The sequence below is a fragment of the Hippopotamus amphibius genome, chromosome 1 (assembly GCF_030028045.1).
Source record: "Hippopotamus amphibius kiboko isolate mHipAmp2 chromosome 1, mHipAmp2.hap2, whole genome shotgun sequence".
In the NCBI taxonomy this organism is placed as follows: Eukaryota; Metazoa; Chordata; class Mammalia; order Artiodactyla; family Hippopotamidae; genus Hippopotamus; species Hippopotamus amphibius.
The window spans coordinates 165,721,699-165,739,691 of NC_080186.1; the positions used below are offsets into that span (position 1 = coordinate 165,721,699).

Sequence of the window (17,993 nt, forward strand, 5' to 3'; positions counted from 1 at the left end):
CTGAGGCAGGGGCCAGTCACAGGGCAACTTTGTTCTTATCCATGGAAGCTTCTAGGAGGGCAGTGCCACACCCAGAACTGCCATGGGGGGAAGGAGTTCACTAAGGAGCCACAATGGTCAAGACGGAGAGCTGGGGAGAGACCGGAGTCAGGGAGGAGCCAGGCGAGGAGTGCGGAGGGGCCGCCCTTGCATTGGGACCAGAGGCACAGAGGGGAGAAGGCAGAGCGTGGAGAACAGGCCTTAATGACCGAGCGTTCACAAGGGCAGAGGGCAGGTCCACACACCAGATGGACATGCGCAGAGCTCACCCACCCTGTGGGCCCCACAGCACAGAAAACCGGGCAGCGAGGATGCCCTGGCCCCGGAGCCTGACAGCTCGGCGAGGAGCAGGGTGTCCCACAGCAGCTGTCCTTTCCCAAGGGTGGGAAAGCCCTAGAGACAACAGGGCATCTACCTCCCTGCCTCCAAGTGGGACTGCCTGCCAGGCCAGGTAGGAGAAGGCTGCCCCCGACTCTTCCCTTGGTCTAAGGAGTCCAAGTTCACTTCTCCATCACCAGAGAGAAATGAAATCAATGCCATGTTCCCCCAGCACTCCAGACAGGCAGCCCCCTCCTTACCGGACCCTCTGCAGCATGGCCCTGCCAACCCCATCCCAGGTCTCCTTTGCCCCCCGCAACCAATGTGTGTCACTGAGCGAGCATTGGTTATCGGGCTCTGGGGAGAGCCCACCTGCCGGTGAAGGAACGGCCATGCCACCACTCACATGGCCCTCTGCTTAAACCTGCCCGGGAGCTACACGTGGCTTTCAACACACGCAGAAGAGCGCAGCCACCCACAACTGTGTCAACGCAGATCAAAACCACAATAAGATACCACTTTTCATCAATCAGATTTGCAAAGATCAGCACGGTTGATACTGCTCCACGTAGGGGAAGCAAGCTGCTCACACCTTGTTGGCAAGACAGGAAAGTGAGACAACCTCGTCTCAGAGCAACATGGCAGAATCAAGCAAACTTAAAAATGCATATCCAGGGCTTCCCTGGTGGCACAGTGGTTAAGAATCCGCCTGCCAATGCAGGGTACACAGGCTCAAGCCCTGGTCCAGGAAGATCCCACATGCCATGGAGCAACTAAGCCCATGAGCCACAACTACTGAGCCCACGCACCACAACTACAGAACCCCGTGAGCCTAGAGCCCGTGCTCCACGAGAGAAGCCACCACAATGAGAAGCCCGTGCACCACAACAAAGAGTAGCCCCCACTCGCCACACCTAGAGAAAGCCCTCTTGCAGCAACCAAGACCCCATACAACCAAAAATAAAATAAAATAATTTTAAAAACATGCATATCCACTTCAATTAGCATATCCACTGTAGGGATTTCTCCTTCAGGTGTGCCTGTTAACTAAGACATTGGCTACAGCAGCATCATTTATTACAGCAAAGACAGGAAGCAATCACAAAGCCCATTGATGGGGCTCTGGTCCAAAAATGTATCGTCCAGCTACATAATGGAACAATATGCAGCCAGTAAAAAGAATGAGGCAGCTCTGTGTGAGCTGATACACAATGAGTGTTAACATATGCCAAGTATTAAAAGGAAAAAAAGCAATCAGGCAGCTTGGCGTATAGAGTACACTTGCTATTCGCATAAAAGTTTGGAGGTATCAGATGTATGCACAAGCACTGACCCCTGCATGCTTGACTGAGCACAACTCTGGGAGGAGGCAAAGGATGCCCTGGAAACCCTGGTTGCCTCTGGGGAAGGGAACGGATGGCTGGAAACAGGCAGAGGGATGCAGTTGTCCCTGTCTACCCTTTTGCACCAGATTCCCTACATGAGTCACCCAGTGTCCATACTACCTTAAGGAAATCAACAAGGAACCCTCTGATGCGACAGCATTTCTCATACCGGCACTCATCTATGTTAGATTCTTCCCACCCCTACACTAGGAGATCTCACACAATTGTACCCACGTGCTGTTTTCCCCAAATCCTCAGTGCCTGACACGATGCCTGGCACACGGGGTGCTCGGAAAGGGACTGGGGCAGGGGAGGTGCCGGCACCTCCAGTTCTAGGGTCTCCACCTCTTCCTGGAAGCCGGAGGATGGGGGAAGGCCATTGGGCAGCGGACTGGGCCACCACCCTCCAGCTGTACTACTCTGCAGGGGGCGGCCCCCCCAACCCCCAAAACACAACCGTGAAGCCAGCACTCTGTGTCCTGGAAGGACCCTTGAGGCAGGCACAGCACCGGCACAGCGGCCTCGGCGAGCTGCCTGTGGTCCGGGGAACGGCCTCCGTTGACTAATTTCTGTACATAATTCCACCCAGGATGAGTCAACAGCAGGGCAGACAGGAGTCCCCACAAGCCAGCCCCAAAGCTGCTGAGAAGGTAGGAAGGCAGAGCACAGGGAGCCCTGACACCGAGAGAGGCCTCCCCAGTCCCCTCGGATCAGGACACCTCCGCCTGCAAGAGCTTCCCTGGAGGCACCCCAGGCCCTGCCACAGGGTCAACCTCCTGGGACAGGGAAGGGACCCCGCCCCGCAGCAGCACCCAGGGAGGCCCCTCCCTGCCGTGGGCCTCTGCTCGGGCAGCGGGGCCGGGCTGGGCCAGCCCACTCCACCAGATTCCACCTAACCACCCTGCAGAGGCAGCCACTGACTACGCAACACCACCATCTGTCAAGCCCGCGCCCCACAGCAAGTCACTGTGACCTGGCAGTGGGCCCAGGGGTGACCCTTCTTATCCCTGCTGGGTACCTGCCTGAACAGGCAGGCTTTTCCAGACACTCAGATTCTACCGCACCGCTTACTGCCTGGGTCATCTGGGGCCAGCTCTTTCGTTTCTGGTGCCTCAGTTTCCTCGCCTGTAAAATGGGCTCCTGACACCCCTCTCTCAGGGTTGTTGTGAGGACGGAAAGGACTCTTAAGCCCCGTGCACTTAGCACACGGTAAGAGCTCAGTAACTGGCCGCTACCATCAGAATTCCCAGGAAATCCATCCTGTTCTACCTCCCAGGGCCTTCCCTGCAGTATGCAGGTCTGGGCCGGGAGGGGTGAGAAGAGGTCCAAGGAGAGGAAGGCCCCTCCCGCTTGGCCTTGGCGCTTTACAAGACCAGTAGCAGCACCTCCATCCGCACCTTTGTTTGCTCGCACGTCTCTGCTCCCCTGCGCTGGCCTTCCCATCCTCAGCCCCTGCTCCTGGAGCGGCAGCAAATCCTTGTCAGCAAACAGCATGTTAATTGCTTCTTGGCCGGGTTTCAAATGATATCACAGGACCAGGCGGCTCAATTTGAGTGAATGGAAAGGAGGAAGGAGGGGCACCCAGCAACTGGCACAGGAGCCCGGGATGATAGGTAGCTCCAATTACTAATTAATTGACTGCTCAGATGGAACAAATCTGAAACCCCAACAGGTTGGGCGAGCGAGCCCTGGGCTCCCTGCCAGCCCCTTTCATCAAGAGATACCAGAGCTCTGGTCCTGACCCCCTTCGGGAGGGGGAGCCCTGGAGTCCTGCCACCCAGTGTCCAAAGGAGCCAATGGAGCCAGAGACTCTATCCCAGCCAGAAGGCCTCCTGGACCATTCACTCAGTCACTCGTCCAGCCAGCATGTGTTGAGCTCCCAGTATTCACCACTGAACTGTAAGCTCCAGGAGTTGGGGACTCCTCTGTAGTGCTCACTGCTGCACCCCAGTCCTAGCACAGTGCCTGGCGTAAAACAAGAGCGAAATGAAATACGGAAGACTAAGTATGGCGCTAAGCAGGGAGAGCAACTCAACGCTTGGTGATGACCTAGAGGGGTGGGATAGCAGGGTGGGAGGGAGGCTCCAGAGGGAGGGGAGATGGGGAGATGTGTATAAATACAGCTGATCCACTTTGTTGTACAGCGGAAACTGGCACAACAGTGTAAAGCAATTATATTCCAATAAAAATCTGAAGAAGGAAAAAAAAAAAAAGTATGGTGCTAGGTCCTTAGGCTACAGTACTGAACAAACTCAGGTCCTAGCCCCATGGCACTTGTATTCTGCTGCCAGGATCGCTGTCAACCAAATAAACAGACATTATAAACAACACAGCAATCACAGTAAGTGCCATGAAGAGGCCCGCAGAGGCAAGGGAATGATAATACTGGAACACGGCCCCAGCCGGGAGGCCAGGGACCCAGACGCTGGAGTGAGGAGGGGGCCGGGGTGACTTCTGTCCCTGGGCTTCCCCACCGTGGGCAATGGCTCCACCCTTCCACCACAGAAGACCTCCCACTCAGTGGTCTCACCAGCCACCAGGTGGGGTAGGGTGTTGGCTGGAAGGATTTCCTGGAGAACTTGTGCCTCCCGGGTACCGCCCGCTGCCGTGGGGCGCAAGCATGAGCAGACACACAGGGGGCCCACAAACCCCCCAGGCACTGTGTTTCACAGCCAGGCCGTGGTGACACTCACAGAAGACCCTCACCACCACGCTCACTGCCTGACTGTCAAGGCGTGGCCACCCCCTCCCCATTTACCTAGTGCTCCTGGAAACCGACAAGGCCATGTCTCTAAAAGAGCACATGTGGGGAGGGTGGGGCACAGGCCTGTGTGTGAGTCTCAGCTGTGCTCCTCCTGGCTGTGAAATCTGGGATGAATGACCAAGCTACCTTTTCTGCAAAATGAAGTCAAACTGTTAGCCAAGGACCCGCCACCGCGTCACACAGACAAAAAGACAGACACGCAGACCCCTGAGGCTGACAAGTGGTGACTTCCGATCCCCCGCCTTCCTTTTCTGATTATGGGGGTACAGTATGGGGAACCATCCTGGGCCCCAATTTCTGCTTCTCTCTGCTGGTCTTTCCACCTGTCCCACCTTTTACCACCCCAGGTGTGTATGTAACCAGCTCCCACCTGCCCCCTCTCTGAACCAGGAATCATGCACCCTGCGTCCAGGGTCCTTTCCCACCCAGAGCTGCCTAATATTTGGAAAGTGGCAAATCATTTTAAAATATTACCCGTATCAGTATCAGAATTTCTACAATACAGGAGCTTAAAGGTGGGCCTCTGCTTAGAAGGGGGTGGGGGGCTAAGAACTTGTCTAGAAACAGTATTTTTACATAGATTTTGTGTTTATTTGGGGTCTTTTGGGAGGTGTCCATAGAGGCTGGGGGCAGGGCACCCTTGGCACCGCCACTGTTGTTAATAATAACAGCAAAAAACATTTCCGCTGGTGGCACCAAGCACTGTGCCGGGAGCTTCACACACGACTGCTCACTCCATTCTCTTAACATCCAATGAGGTATTACCTCCAGTTTCCAGATAAGTAAACCGAGGTTGAGAGAGGCTAAGTAACTTGCCCAAGTTCTTGCAGCTGGCTCAGAACGAGAGGCAAGACCTGAACCCAAGTCTGCCAGATGGCACATCCACCACTGCTGTTAAACGCAACGGCTATCCTCCTGGCCTTGCTCCACTCCCCTTCCACTCGAGGACACCCGTCCCACCCGCTCGACCACCCAGGCCGCCAGGCTGCAGCTGGAGGGCTTCAAACTTCAAACTTCCCGCAAATGCATTTCTGAGCAGGATCTCTCTTTTTTTTTTTTTTTTTTTTTTTCCCCTGGCGGGAGGCTGAAAAGGCTGTTCCTCTTGGTGACTGCTGTCTAGGGCTTTTGAAAACATTATGGGGGCTCAGAACAACTCAGGAGGCTGGTGGATGCTCACTAGGGTCTGAGCCCCTGGCTGGAGATCCTCCCCCACGTGAGGAAGCGTGGGGGCGGCTCCAAATTCCCCTCTGAGGGCTGTGTGCCCTCCCCTGACACACCTGACAGATTCTCTGCCACAGAAGCCGGCCCAGCCCCTGGGACCGCATCGCACAATGAGGCCCACACCTGCGAGGAATGTCTGTAAATCCTGGGGCTCTGCACAGGGCAGCCAGAGCACAGGGAATGGCAGCAAATCCCAGGATAAAAGCAGAGGCCATCCTGCTGACAATTCATTCGTGTTTCTCCCCAAAATCCATCCACAACAGAACCGTTAAGCTCATGTTTCCTCTCCTGTTGCAAACAATTGCAAAAACGATTGGTATCTGCCCTCAGAGTAGAGCCCGTCTGCTTCATCCCCAGGCTAAATCTTTCTGGAAGGGCTGCATGTGTGAAAAACACGCATTCCCAAGGCACACCGATAATGGTTACTCTTAGAGACACTAATCACTCAGCTCAGAGATGACGAATGCAAAGGCTGCCAACGTAACGGCTGACTTTGGAGCCTGGAGGCCAGCTGCAGACCCTGGGCTGGGCACCCGAGGGCAGGCAGGCTCGGGCTGCATCTGGAGACGGGGCTGTTCTACAAGGCACCATTCTAGCACTCGACCTCCTGTAACGAGTCCTCTAGACTCCTGCCTGAGTCTCTCCTGCGTCTGTCTATGGCTCTAAAATCTCGTCTCAAAGTAGACATGGTATCGGGGGAGTGGAGGGAGAGGGTAAGGAAGAAAGCTCGGGTGGGGCCAGGATGCCTGGTTCTGATCCTGGCTCTGCTGCTGGCTGTTCTGTCATAGAAGAGCCTTTACCTCTCTGAGCTTTGGTCTTCTCACCTGGCAATTTGGAACAAATGACCTCTAGGGCCCCACCCAGTTGACATCCCATGAACAAGACACACAGATTAAGAGATGTTTAAGCTAGAAAGCACGTTAGAGCCCACTGCCAACAGCCAGTCCCAAGCTAAGCTGGGGAGCCGGCATCTGCGGGTCAACTGGGCTCTAGCTAGATATGTAAACACAGGACCTCAGGGACTGATGCAGATAACTGAAGAAAATGTCTTTTTAGCTTGAAGGGGCTCAGAATTGATGCACTAATGCACAGATTCTTTGAAAAACATAAGATGCTATCTATGATGAAAATACCTTCTATTTCCCCCATATACATCTCCTCTTCTGCCAGCAACAGCCTTAATTTTATTGGAGAATCCATCTCTCCCACACTCTCATTCCACCTAGGGTGGACCAAAAGTCCCACATCTAAGCTAATCGGCACATGGCCTCGCCCTGGCCAGTAACTGGTTCAGGAGAGGGCACATGACCAAAGCCAGTCCAATCAGAGTGAGTCCCAGGACCACCACTAGGAATGCTGCGACAAAGATTCCCCATCTACCCCACTGGACCAAGTACGAGAAGATGTGGGGGCAGAGCTGCTGCAGTCATCTTCCCACCATGAGGAGCCTGAGAATAGGACTAGCTTCACTTAAAGGAACCAAGGAATGGGGAGAAAAGAACGCTGTCAGGAGACAGTCTGGGTGCTGGATCCAGCCACACCTGATCTAACCATAGACTACTCAAACAGAGAATATTAAGGAAACATCACATTTGATTCCTCACCTTCCTAGTCTTTCTTTGAAGAGGTTCTTTGTCAACTGAGAGATCAGAATAGACTCACAAGCACATCCAGCCAATTCCTCCAGTTGGAAATGGATTCATTCAATCATTTTCTATTGATTCTACAAATATTTACTGAGTGCCAGCTCTGTGCCATCAATGGTGATCAAGGCACAGTCCCTTCCCTCAAGAGCTCAGACTGGGGGGGACACAACTTCATAGATTGGCAATTTGGCTGCAGTGTGATGACAACAGAGAACATATGGGGACTGGGGACACACAGCCTCCAACCCAGTTGGTAGGTCAAGGAAGGCTTCCCAGGGGGTGTCTAAAGGCAACCACATACCCTCCTAGATTTAGAGCAGACAAACCCTTCACTAACTAACCTCAGCAGTCCTCTAAGTGACTCTCTGTCCAAGGCAGGACAGGGATCGCCACCCCCACTTTACAGGGAAAGAGGCAGACACCCAAGAAATGGAGGGAATGACTGGTTCAGGCTCACACAGGAAGTTTGGGGCTCACTCTATCATATACGTCATAACATTCTCTCTGACTTGATGACTGTACAGGACTCCAGAGTTGGTATCAAAACGACAAAGACCAGACATCTGCCTCCAGCGGTTGTCTGGGCTCCCTCAAGAAGGTGCCACAGGGCGTCACAGCAGGCCACACTGCTGGCCAGGGAGATGGCCCTGTGTGTCCACTGCCACGACAGCAGCCTTTCTAGACACCTCATCACAGACCCAGGCCAGGCTCTGAGCAGGGTTTCATCGTCACAGGGGTCCCATCGGCAGAGGGAAAGCTTCAGCAGAGTCCGGACCAGCTGGCTGCATTTGACTTGGCCTAGGAGGATGGCAACGAGTTTGTGGCCACTGACCCTAGGGGAGAGGGGAAATGGCAGAATCATCCCAACACAATCCTTGCTCTGAGGACCATCAGGTCCAGGATAAAAATGAAATTTAACCCTCTCTTGCCTTTGTTTCACCATGATATGATGAACACCAAAAGGAAAGCTCTTAAAAGAGATTAAGAGCATGGACTTTGGAATCAGAAAGTTCCGAGTTTCAGTCCATTTACTAAGCTGTACATTACGTTCCTTTAAATAATATTAACAACTAATAAAAAAAAAAAAGTCAGTCCGAGTTTCTGCAACTCAGTTTCCTCATCTGTAAAATGGAGCTGGCACCTCCCTCCCAGGGCTCATAAGTCGCACAGGTAAAGCACAGAGGGCAGCTTAGTAAATGTTGAATTAACAGTAGTAGTAGCAATATAACTAGCAATACTATCTTTTGATTATTATTACTATTTCCACATAGAGATGGCCGCTCTCTGTCCACAGAGCACACACAGCTAAGGGATAAAACTGGGAACACGCTAAATGAAAACAAGAGAGAAAATATCAGGGTCTTGAATAATCCCCTCCCACAAAGCACACTATGAGGGCAAAAAGCATAATTTCACAAGCACAGACCTTGGCCCCCACGGAGCCCCAGAGCCAAGGCTGCAACACTTGGGTTTTCCCACATAGCCACGCAGGACCTCTCCCATCAGCAGTCTCAAGGCCCGGGCTCAGAACCCTCACTTTCTCTGCCTGTGAGGGGCTCCAGACCACTCAGAAGAGGTCTCTCAGCACTCCCAGGTCATTAGAGTACCAAGGCCACCAGCTCTAGGACACCATAGTGTAACTGCCCCCTCAGTTGCCAACAACGCTACAGCCCACATTCCCTCAGGCCAAGAGTCAGAAGACCTGGTAGATTTTTCCCCATGGCCTTCAGGAGCCTCTCCTTTTCTCCTATCAGCCTTCTAGAAAGCATGCCTGGCTGGCCATGGTGCCAGCCTCCTGGAGGCTCCTCCTGAGGGCTGTCACAGCCCAGCTGACTCCAGTGGCTGAAGGAGGACAGACTGAGGTCAGCCTGGTCCTACTGGGAACCAAGGGCTCAGCCGTAGGGCCCTGGGCAGGGTGGGAGGGCAGCCCCTGCAGAGACTCACAGATCACGTGTGGCCAGGCCCTGGGAGGGCAGGTCACAACCTTTGTGGCCCAGGAGGGGTAAGAAGCAGTCCCTTGCCTTGTCTCTTCTCCTGCTTTTTCCGCCTCCTCAGACTCCACGCAGCCTGAAGTCCCAACATTATTCTTCTCCTGGTCTGCCTTCAGGTGACTCTCTCTGAAGCATCCTGGGCTCCTCTGGCAGCAGCCCCACCTGCCTTGCACTCACTGTTAGGTGCCTGTTCCTCAGCTCAGAACAGATGCCTGTTGGGTCTGTTTAGCATCTTCCCCATGCTGGGCACATCTAGCACCCAGGACGACCGCGTACAGCCCCGTCCCTCAGGCACTCACGGGGTAGTTGTAGCAGCACCAACAATACCAATGGCATCACAATAGCCGCCCCTGAGTGCTTCCAGTCACGATGCCGGAGGGGCCTCCTATTTTTGACCTCGTAACTCTGCAAGGTAAGCATTCCATTCCCCATTATATGGATGAATCGACTGAGGAGTTGGAGAGCTACAATATCCTCCCCAGGACACATAGAGAGCAAGTGCAGAGCTGCAAAAGGAATCCCAGATTGTCTACACAGAAAGAACATTTGAGCTTGGCTCTTTGCATCCCACCTTCACTACTGTTCTGTTCAATATTATTTCTGTAAATAATATTAACACCAACAGAGTATATATTATCTTTCGAGCACTTCCCAAATGCTTCATGTGCATTAACTCACTTAATTCTCTTAACAACCCTAGAGGGAGGGTCTATTATGATCCCCCACTTAGACAGGAAGACTGAGCAAAAGTCCAAGGTCTCACAGTCTGTATGGGGCAGAGCCAGGATTTGAACCAGGAAGTCTGGCCCCAAAGCCCTGCTCTCACCAGCATACTCTGCTGCCACCCACAGACTTCCAGTCTCACCCTTGGTTCTAACACCTGAGAAACCCGATATCTGGAATCGCATATGTTGGTGAACGTCTTCTAATGTACATCAAACACAACGGTCACTGTTAACTTCAAAAAAAAGTACCCCACGTGGCCTCCTAGAGTCACTGTGTGTACCACTGGTTGTGCACAGACCACACTCCAGGAAACCCCCCCCTGGGGAGGAGAGGGCCCAGGTGAGAGAACAAGGACCTGAAGGGTCCACCGCCGTCCCAGGGCCCCCATCAGTCTGGCACTGGGTGAACAACAGTCTGAGGCTTGGGGATCCGGGGCCACCTGGAGGAGGCAGAGACGACAGAGCCTGGACCAACAGCTCAGAAGAAAAGCAGGTGATCAAGGCATTCACACGCCACGCCTGGTGTGTTCTGCCCCTCGGGGGCCCAAGGCGGACCGGCCCTGGTCAAGTCCCAGAAAGAGGACAGAGGGAGAGAGGCTACGGGGCCACCTTCAGCTCCTCCCCGGCACCTCCCCCGAAGGAAGTCCTGTCACCGCACACCCTCCCCTCCGGCCAATTCACCCCTTCCTTCCAGCTCTTTCCATAGCAGCAGCAGATGATTCGGTGAACAAAAAACTACTTTTCTTTCTCTCAAAAGTCATCTACACCGGGGCATGCCACGCCTGTCATTTATCCAGGTATCATTCAAGCCTCGAAAGCCAGTCACCACATCACCCAAGCAGACCTCTCCACCCCTACAGCAGAGACATGGCGTCACGTCACACCACGAAAGACACCACCTATGTCCTTGCACAGCTCCAACACGGTAACACCGATGGGTCCATTTCAGGGAAACAAGAAATGGGACACTTCAGCCTATACTCCTGATTTTTCCTCCTCCTCCACTGTTTCGCAGTTTAGAAATGTCACTAGGTGGTCTCTCCAGTCATTCCTTAGGTGGCAGAGAGCTACCGGACACGTGACACGTATTGGGCTGCTCCTAGAAACCAAAACCCCATCATGAAGTAGGAGAATGTACCAGAGGCAGATAACATTTTGTATAAAGCTCTACAGTGTTCATCATTCCTGGACACTCCAAGGGCCCCGTGCGATGCTGTAGTCTTCAGCTTCGACCACTGTTCTCACTCAACATGTCCAGGGAAAGCCTTGTTCTCCAAGCCCTCCACACACTAGCTCTCACAAGGACTTGGTTTCCCCAACATCTCTTCCCGCAGCCCCAGCCCCACAAGCCAAGTGTTCCCAGACTATGGAGGAATCAGTCCACTTTGGCCAGATGGTTCCCAAGCCATACACCTTCTAGAGATTTAGAAGTTTCCTGGGCGATGCCTTAAAGCAGAGGATGCTCAAAATGGGTGTCTCACCTCAATCACACACCTCTGCAGCCGTCTGTCCCCCTCCCCTGCCCCAGCCGGGCCTGGGGATCCGTTCTGTGTCTTACTCACTGGGATCTCACCCACACACACAGTCCTGTGTCCAAAGGGTTTTCAAGCAGTTGCTTCTCAGACACAAATCAGCCATATTGTTTCTGCTTTCAAAGTGGGAACAGATATAACAGGAGGGGCAGGGGTGCCAAGTAAGGGGCTGACACGTGTGAAAGCCTTGACATGTTTGAGAGCAGAATCAGCAGGCTTGGGAGGGCTGCTCTCTGGTGTTTCCTTCCCGGCAGGCAGCCCTGGAAGCAGCCAGGAGGAGAGGTCCACGCAGCCTCGGTTCAGTCCCTTCACTCCTGCTCCAGCTCACCTCCACCTCCGGCCCCGGCATGAGGCTCTCCGCTCCGGGCGGGCAGAGTCGGCCCCACGCTTTCCTCAGATGGCAAGTGGAACTAAACAGCAGCAAAGCTCTGGGTCCCAGACTCTTCAGAAGAGGAAAAAGGCTGTGAAGCCCTGGGTTTGGACAGTGGGCAGCCCCATCCTGACCCGCCCGCTCCTCTCAGCACCAGACCCCACCCTGCCCATCCCCGGCTGCTGAGAGAAGACGTCCAGGTCGGGGTCATCCGCCCAACGCCAAGTCCCCCGGGAAAAGGCCGCAGCAGAAATACACTCAGCACCAGTGCCTGCTTCTTTCCACGTGCACCCGGCTATCGGCACAGGCCCTGGAGCTGGATGGCCTGGGGTCAGAACCCAGCACCCCCACTCTGGCTGTTCCACCCCAGACAAGGCATGATTACCCACCGTGGTAAAACGTGGGTCATAATATCCGTCTCAGAGACTGGCCATGAGGGTTAAATGAATTAACACCCATATGGTTCCTAGAACAGTTTCTGGCATGTGCATAAGCACTGTTATCAGCTTTATAAGTTTTAATTTTCAATTTAATTACCACTACCACTAGCCCCCGGGGCAGAGCCCCTGAAACAAATGGCCTCTGAATGTCTGAGGTAAAGCCCTAACTTCTGTCTTACTTTGGGGCACTTTAGGAAGCACCGCTGACCTCGCTTTGCCTCCGTCTCTGCCCTGCCATCCCCTGCCCAGCACGTGGCCCAGCTCCAGGCACACAGCCGGTGCCTGGTCAGTGTCTGCCAAATTGAACCAATGAGATTCCAGGTCCACCTCCCCACCCCATGAACTTCTTCTGGGTGTCACTTTATCTCTGTCCCCTGGAAAGTGGGGCACCAAGGCTTATATGGTCCTCCGGTTTCAGGAAGCCCATACAGATACCAAGCACAGCCAGTGAGAAAATGGAACCTCAGGACACTGGGTGGTGACCATGACCAGGGCCAGGGGGACAAGTCCAAAGCATCCTTTCTTCACTCGTGGAAGTCCCATGGCTGGCTCCAGGCAGGAAAGACATATGTAGGGTGGAAACTAAAGCCCCGGGAACCAGCACACACAGCATCACAAAGCCCCTCCAGCTCTACAGACCTGACGAATCATCCCAGGGGCTGGGGCTGTGCAGGGGCCACCCCCGGAACTGCTTCCCCAGCCAGACACACAGGCTGGAGCGTTCCAGAAGGAAGTGCGAGTGCCCACATCACATCCTCACCCTGCAGTGGTAGCAGAAATGGAGCCTGCCAGGGTCAAGGCCCCACACTTGCACAGACAGGCACCTGGGTATTTACATAAGGCCTGCAAGCCCTTCTTGCATGATGTCAGATGCCAGCAGCAGCCGGGGTTTCCATTGCATGAGAATTCCCAGAGTGAAAACACAGGGCCTGCACCTCGCTTTTCCACACAGAGGATGCCACGGGGAGGGTGAGCCTTTGGACTGAGTGAGACTTTTGTAAAGCAGCCAGAAGGCAACTGCCCTTAACAAGGAGCCTCGCTCCCCTTCCCACGTGCCTTTATAAGGGCTCCTGCCACTAATGAGTGTTGGAAGGGAAGCAAAGATGGAGAGAGAGAAAAAGGAGCTGCACTGAACCTCCCAGAGCCACAGATGTTTCTAGATCAGCGAGTGCCCAGCAATGCCAGGAACATGGAATCGTGGGCTAGGGTTCTGAGAGGCATCCCTGGTAACAAGAACTTGACCTTAACCCTGCTGAGCCCTCAAACATGCCAGTTAAATATGTTCAACTGAGAAACTGCAACTAGAACCCAAGACTTTGCCATTTTATTCAAAAATGTTTACTTCATGTTTCCCTATTAAATATAAGCAACTTCCCCCTTGTATATATTTGCACTACATTCACACAATGTGTTCCCCATCAACATTTGAATTATGGGCACAGGCCCTGAAATGTTAGTTTTGTGCTAAGATAAATATTGGAATCATATTCACTCTGCGTTTTTGAAGTAGTCAACATCACAATTCGCAATTGAAGAGCGAAGGCACCGTTTGCTCTGTTAAGTAACAAAAGGCTAACAAGTAAGGCTCTTGGGGGAAAGGGATCACAATGGCCTCCTACAACCCTCTCACTGCCTTTGTGACCCTTTTATCTGCTGACAACAGACCAGCACAGCTTCTCTGCTGGCACTGGGCAAATCCCCGAGCCTCTGAACCTGGCCCTGGGAGAATGACAGCGTCCACGGTATGCCTGGCACCTGCCACCACTAGCACCAGCGAGGTACAGGTGAAGCCCCAGCACCATCACCACACCCAGCCTGGGTTTCCTGATGACCTTACGTGGAGCTCTAGAAAGAAAAAGAGAGAAACAGGAAGGAAGAAAGGGAAGGAGGCAAGGGAGGGCTTACACACGCCCCTGGGAATCAGTCCCCTCTCCAATTCCTAAGGGGGTCACATTGGCTAGAAAAGCACTGGTCCTGTGTTCACATGCTCCTGCCACCTCTACAGGTCGTTGATCTGAAGGCCTGCCTCTGCGGGCTGATGAAAGTAAGAGGACAGCTTAGAAACACAGCACACTCCACTCTGCCACACACAATCTGCATGAGGGCCATATCTCGGGAAAGCCACAGGGCTCAAATCCAGGCCACCCACAGTCAGCAGCCCACCCCCTGGTTCTGGCAATTCCAATCATTCTGGTCATTTCAAGCTCAAAATTGGTGCCTGCATTGGGTCAGGAAGCTTCTCCCTCTGCAGGTAAGGGCACTCTGGGAGTGACGATTTGAAGAACCTGGCAGCACTTTGTTGAGCCCCCTCCCCTGGACTAATTCTCACAGGTGTCACACATCAATGCTATGAGGAATCAGGGCCCCATTTTACAGATGTGGAAACTGAGACTGAGAAAGGCTTACCCAAGATCAAGTAGCTGGTAAGAGAGAGCTCCCCAGGGACCCTCCAGAGTCTGTGCATTGTATCTGTTCAAGGGATCTGTGTCTATGAATTGCATCACTGGAAACGTCCTCTGTGCTCTGGGGGCTCTGAAAAACTGGGTCAAGATTCTGTCATCAGCACCAGGTCCTTATAACCTCAGGGCCTCAGTGCCCTCAACCACACAATAAGGGGGCATCCTTTTCTATCCATAATCATCATTGGGATTGCTGCTACCACCAAAAGCATCAGCACTCCATGGTCTCTTCCAGCTCTAGCTTTCTTACCCTGATGATCCTGTAGAATTATCCAGAGAGCCATGAGCAGCTGAGAGCTGCACATCACCTAGGGAGTACCTACTACCCTGGTGCCCTTCCGCTTGAGGACCCTCAAGGTCCCCAGCCCAGTGGCCGTCACCCCCTGAAACTCAACCAACAAGGCACTGCAGAGCAGAGCTGGGAACCAGCGGCTTCCCCACCCCCAACGCCTCACATATTTGCTTCCCTGTAGGAAAAATATGACGCGGCTGGATCTGCCTCGGAGAGCATTAGGTTATGATAATTTGAGCTCCATTCAATTATTCCTATTAAATGCATGAGCAGAACACTGTAGCTGGTGGGCTGGATTCTTGTTAAGAAAAATAAGTGGGTTTATATTTCAAACTGGAGGACAACGCTAACCAAGGGATCCAATGAATGAAGTAACTTTAGACCTTTTCCTCTTTGGCGGTGCTTCGCGCAGAAGAGAAATGAGCCTCGGTGACCAGGACTCCAGGCCCATTCTGGTGATGTGCTCGGCTTACACCCAGCTAATTAAGTTAAGCCACAGCCACCTCACTCCTACCCAGGCTAGAGGGGCCCATAAATTATGCTGCCCTGAGCTCCCCACAAATTGCCTCTCCCCGAAGAGGGCTTCACCATTGGAGAAAATGCATCCAAGGCGGCGCGTGGTGGTGAGGCCCCAGTAATTGGCCCCCGCCTTGGCGCCGCCTCTCCCACTCGCCTGCCAGTGGAGAGATAATGAGCGGCCAAAGCGAGGGGAGGCTCAGCAAACGGTGAGGGAAAGGGCTGTGCTCGGGAACCCAGGCCAGCCGGCTGGCCTTGCTCCAACTAACCCAGAGTGGCGGGGAAGCCGTGGGGCAGGGAGAACGGAACCGTCTCCCGGGTGTGGCCTCGCTGCTCCATGCTGGACACGATTCTCAGAGCCCACAAGCCACACTGGCAGGTAGCGAGTGACCTGGACGGTGGGCAGTCGGCAGGTCCGCACATGACACAAGCCCTGGGGTGCCATGTGTGAACAGTTGTGTCTGCTACGGGGAACCCCAGAGTGGAGGCCTCAACTCTGCAGAGTAAGTAAACCAGGCAGGACTTCCTGGAGGAGGAGGAGGAAAGGAAGGCCCCGTGGGGCTCCCATACAGTTACCTCAAGTGGGCCAGGGCCCCTTCCCTGGGTGCTCCTGCTTCTACTCCTTCCCACAACATGCAGGGTGGGGGACCCGGCAGAGGGAGTTGTTCCAGAGAGGGTCTCTGCCGCTCTGCGTTCCCAGCACAAGTACTATTTTTCTGCCCGAAGCAAAAGAAAAGGTCTCCATCACTGTAGCAATGGGAGTGGCCTCCATTATGTGTGGGAAATCCCCCCGGGGTATGAAGGGAGGAAGATCAGCAAGAGACGTGCAGCAGGGAAAGGAAAAATGCAGACAGGCCTGGGATGGGACGTTTGCAGAGCGCTAATCCCCCCCCGCACCAAGGGACTGATTTTAACAAGGCAGGCTGTTTGCGAGGCGCTGCGGGTTGACTCACATGCGCTGTTGTGGCAGGCTCTTCTGCTTTGTTCTGCGTTCAGAATTCTCTCGTTTCAGGCTTTCTTATCCAAAAATGACTGTGCTGTGAAAACGAGGCCCATTTTGGACAACTCCTGAGCTAAAGGGACATTTCTTTACACATCGCTTCTCTGCAGTGTGCTGCCACTCAAAGAGGCAGGGTGGGGAGCGTGATTTAAGGCTACGTCCCCATCCATCCACACCTGCCTCTGCTCCTCGCTGAGCTGGGGCGAGGACCCTGGGGAAAGGCTGTGCTCCTCGGCCGAGGGAAAGGCTGGGTAATTGGGCTGTGCAGCTACGAAAACCCAGCAGCCCACAGGGGAGCCCAAGCGGGTCCCTCCCTACGATGCCTTCTCGAATGGCTCTCACTGGATTTGGACAATAGCTATCATATCAGATATTATTGAGCACAAGGCACTGTGCCAGGCACTTTACATGCACCATTTCATTCTCATAGCAACTCTGAGGAGGGCACCTTTATCCCCTCTTACAGACAAAGAAACGGAGACTTGGAGGACTTGGAAAGTGAGTCAAGGTCTCATAGGTGACCACTGATGGAGCTGGGTTTCCAATACAGTGCTGACTCCCAAAGGCCCATCCTTCCACCCTCCTATTTCACAGGCTGTACGTCCATCCGCTTTGTCCTGTGGCTGGGCTTTGGGAGGCAGTGGGTGCAGGCAGCTGGGCTGGGAAGAACTGGCGAGCACAGAGAAAGAAACCCAAGTCTGCTGGGTCTCCCTACGCTCCTGGTAAGCCAGTCCCGGCATGTTACTGGGAGGGTGGATTCCCACATGTGCCAGGGACAACGCCGCCACAGTCCATCAACAGACCCCATGTCGGGGAGCAGTGCAAGACCCCCCGTGGAGCCTGAGAGGCAGTGTCTGGGGTAGTGCCGGAAGCAACGGGGACATCAGAAACTCGCTCCTCTCTGTACCATTCAATCGTGTCTGCCAGAGTGCTGGGGCAGGAGGCAGCCGGCTGGGCCACTTTCTGAGTCACAGAGGGGTGTGGGTGATGCCAGGAAGCTGAGCAGAAAATTGACCTTCTCCCTGAGGTCACTGCCAACACAGTGGTAGTCACGTGGCAAGGATGTGCCAATGGTTTAACCCACTTCAAAGAGGGCAAGGGCAACTGCATGGGCATGTGATGTGACCAGCAGTGGAAAATCCACCAATCCCTTCCTCCAGCAAGGAGGGCCAGCAGACAAGATCCCCAGCAAAGCCAGTACCACATGACAAAGGCCAACTCCGAACTCGGGCACCCATCTGCCGGCTCTCAGTCACGGGCACGGGGAGGGGATGAGGCAGCCACACCTTCCCCAG

General features: G+C 53.9%; 1 protein-coding gene across 2 annotated transcripts in view; it reads right to left on the minus strand.

Moving 5' to 3' along the window:
* LOC130853148 (uncharacterized) overlaps nt 1–3,258 on the minus strand; it is a 242,615-nt gene extending 239,357 nt beyond the window's left edge. Inside the window, exon 1 of one of the 2 annotated variants that reach the window (XM_057734490.1) lies at nt 3,140–3,258. In XM_057734490.1, coding sequence (XP_057590473.1) covers nt 3,140–3,236 — 97 coding nt within the window. In that variant the 5' untranslated portion in view covers nt 3,237–3,258. The remainder of the gene's footprint in view (nt 1–3,139) is intronic. The other variant, XM_057734499.1, reaches the window with a different exon arrangement.
* Nucleotides 3,259–17,993: the final 14,735 nt, after the last annotated feature.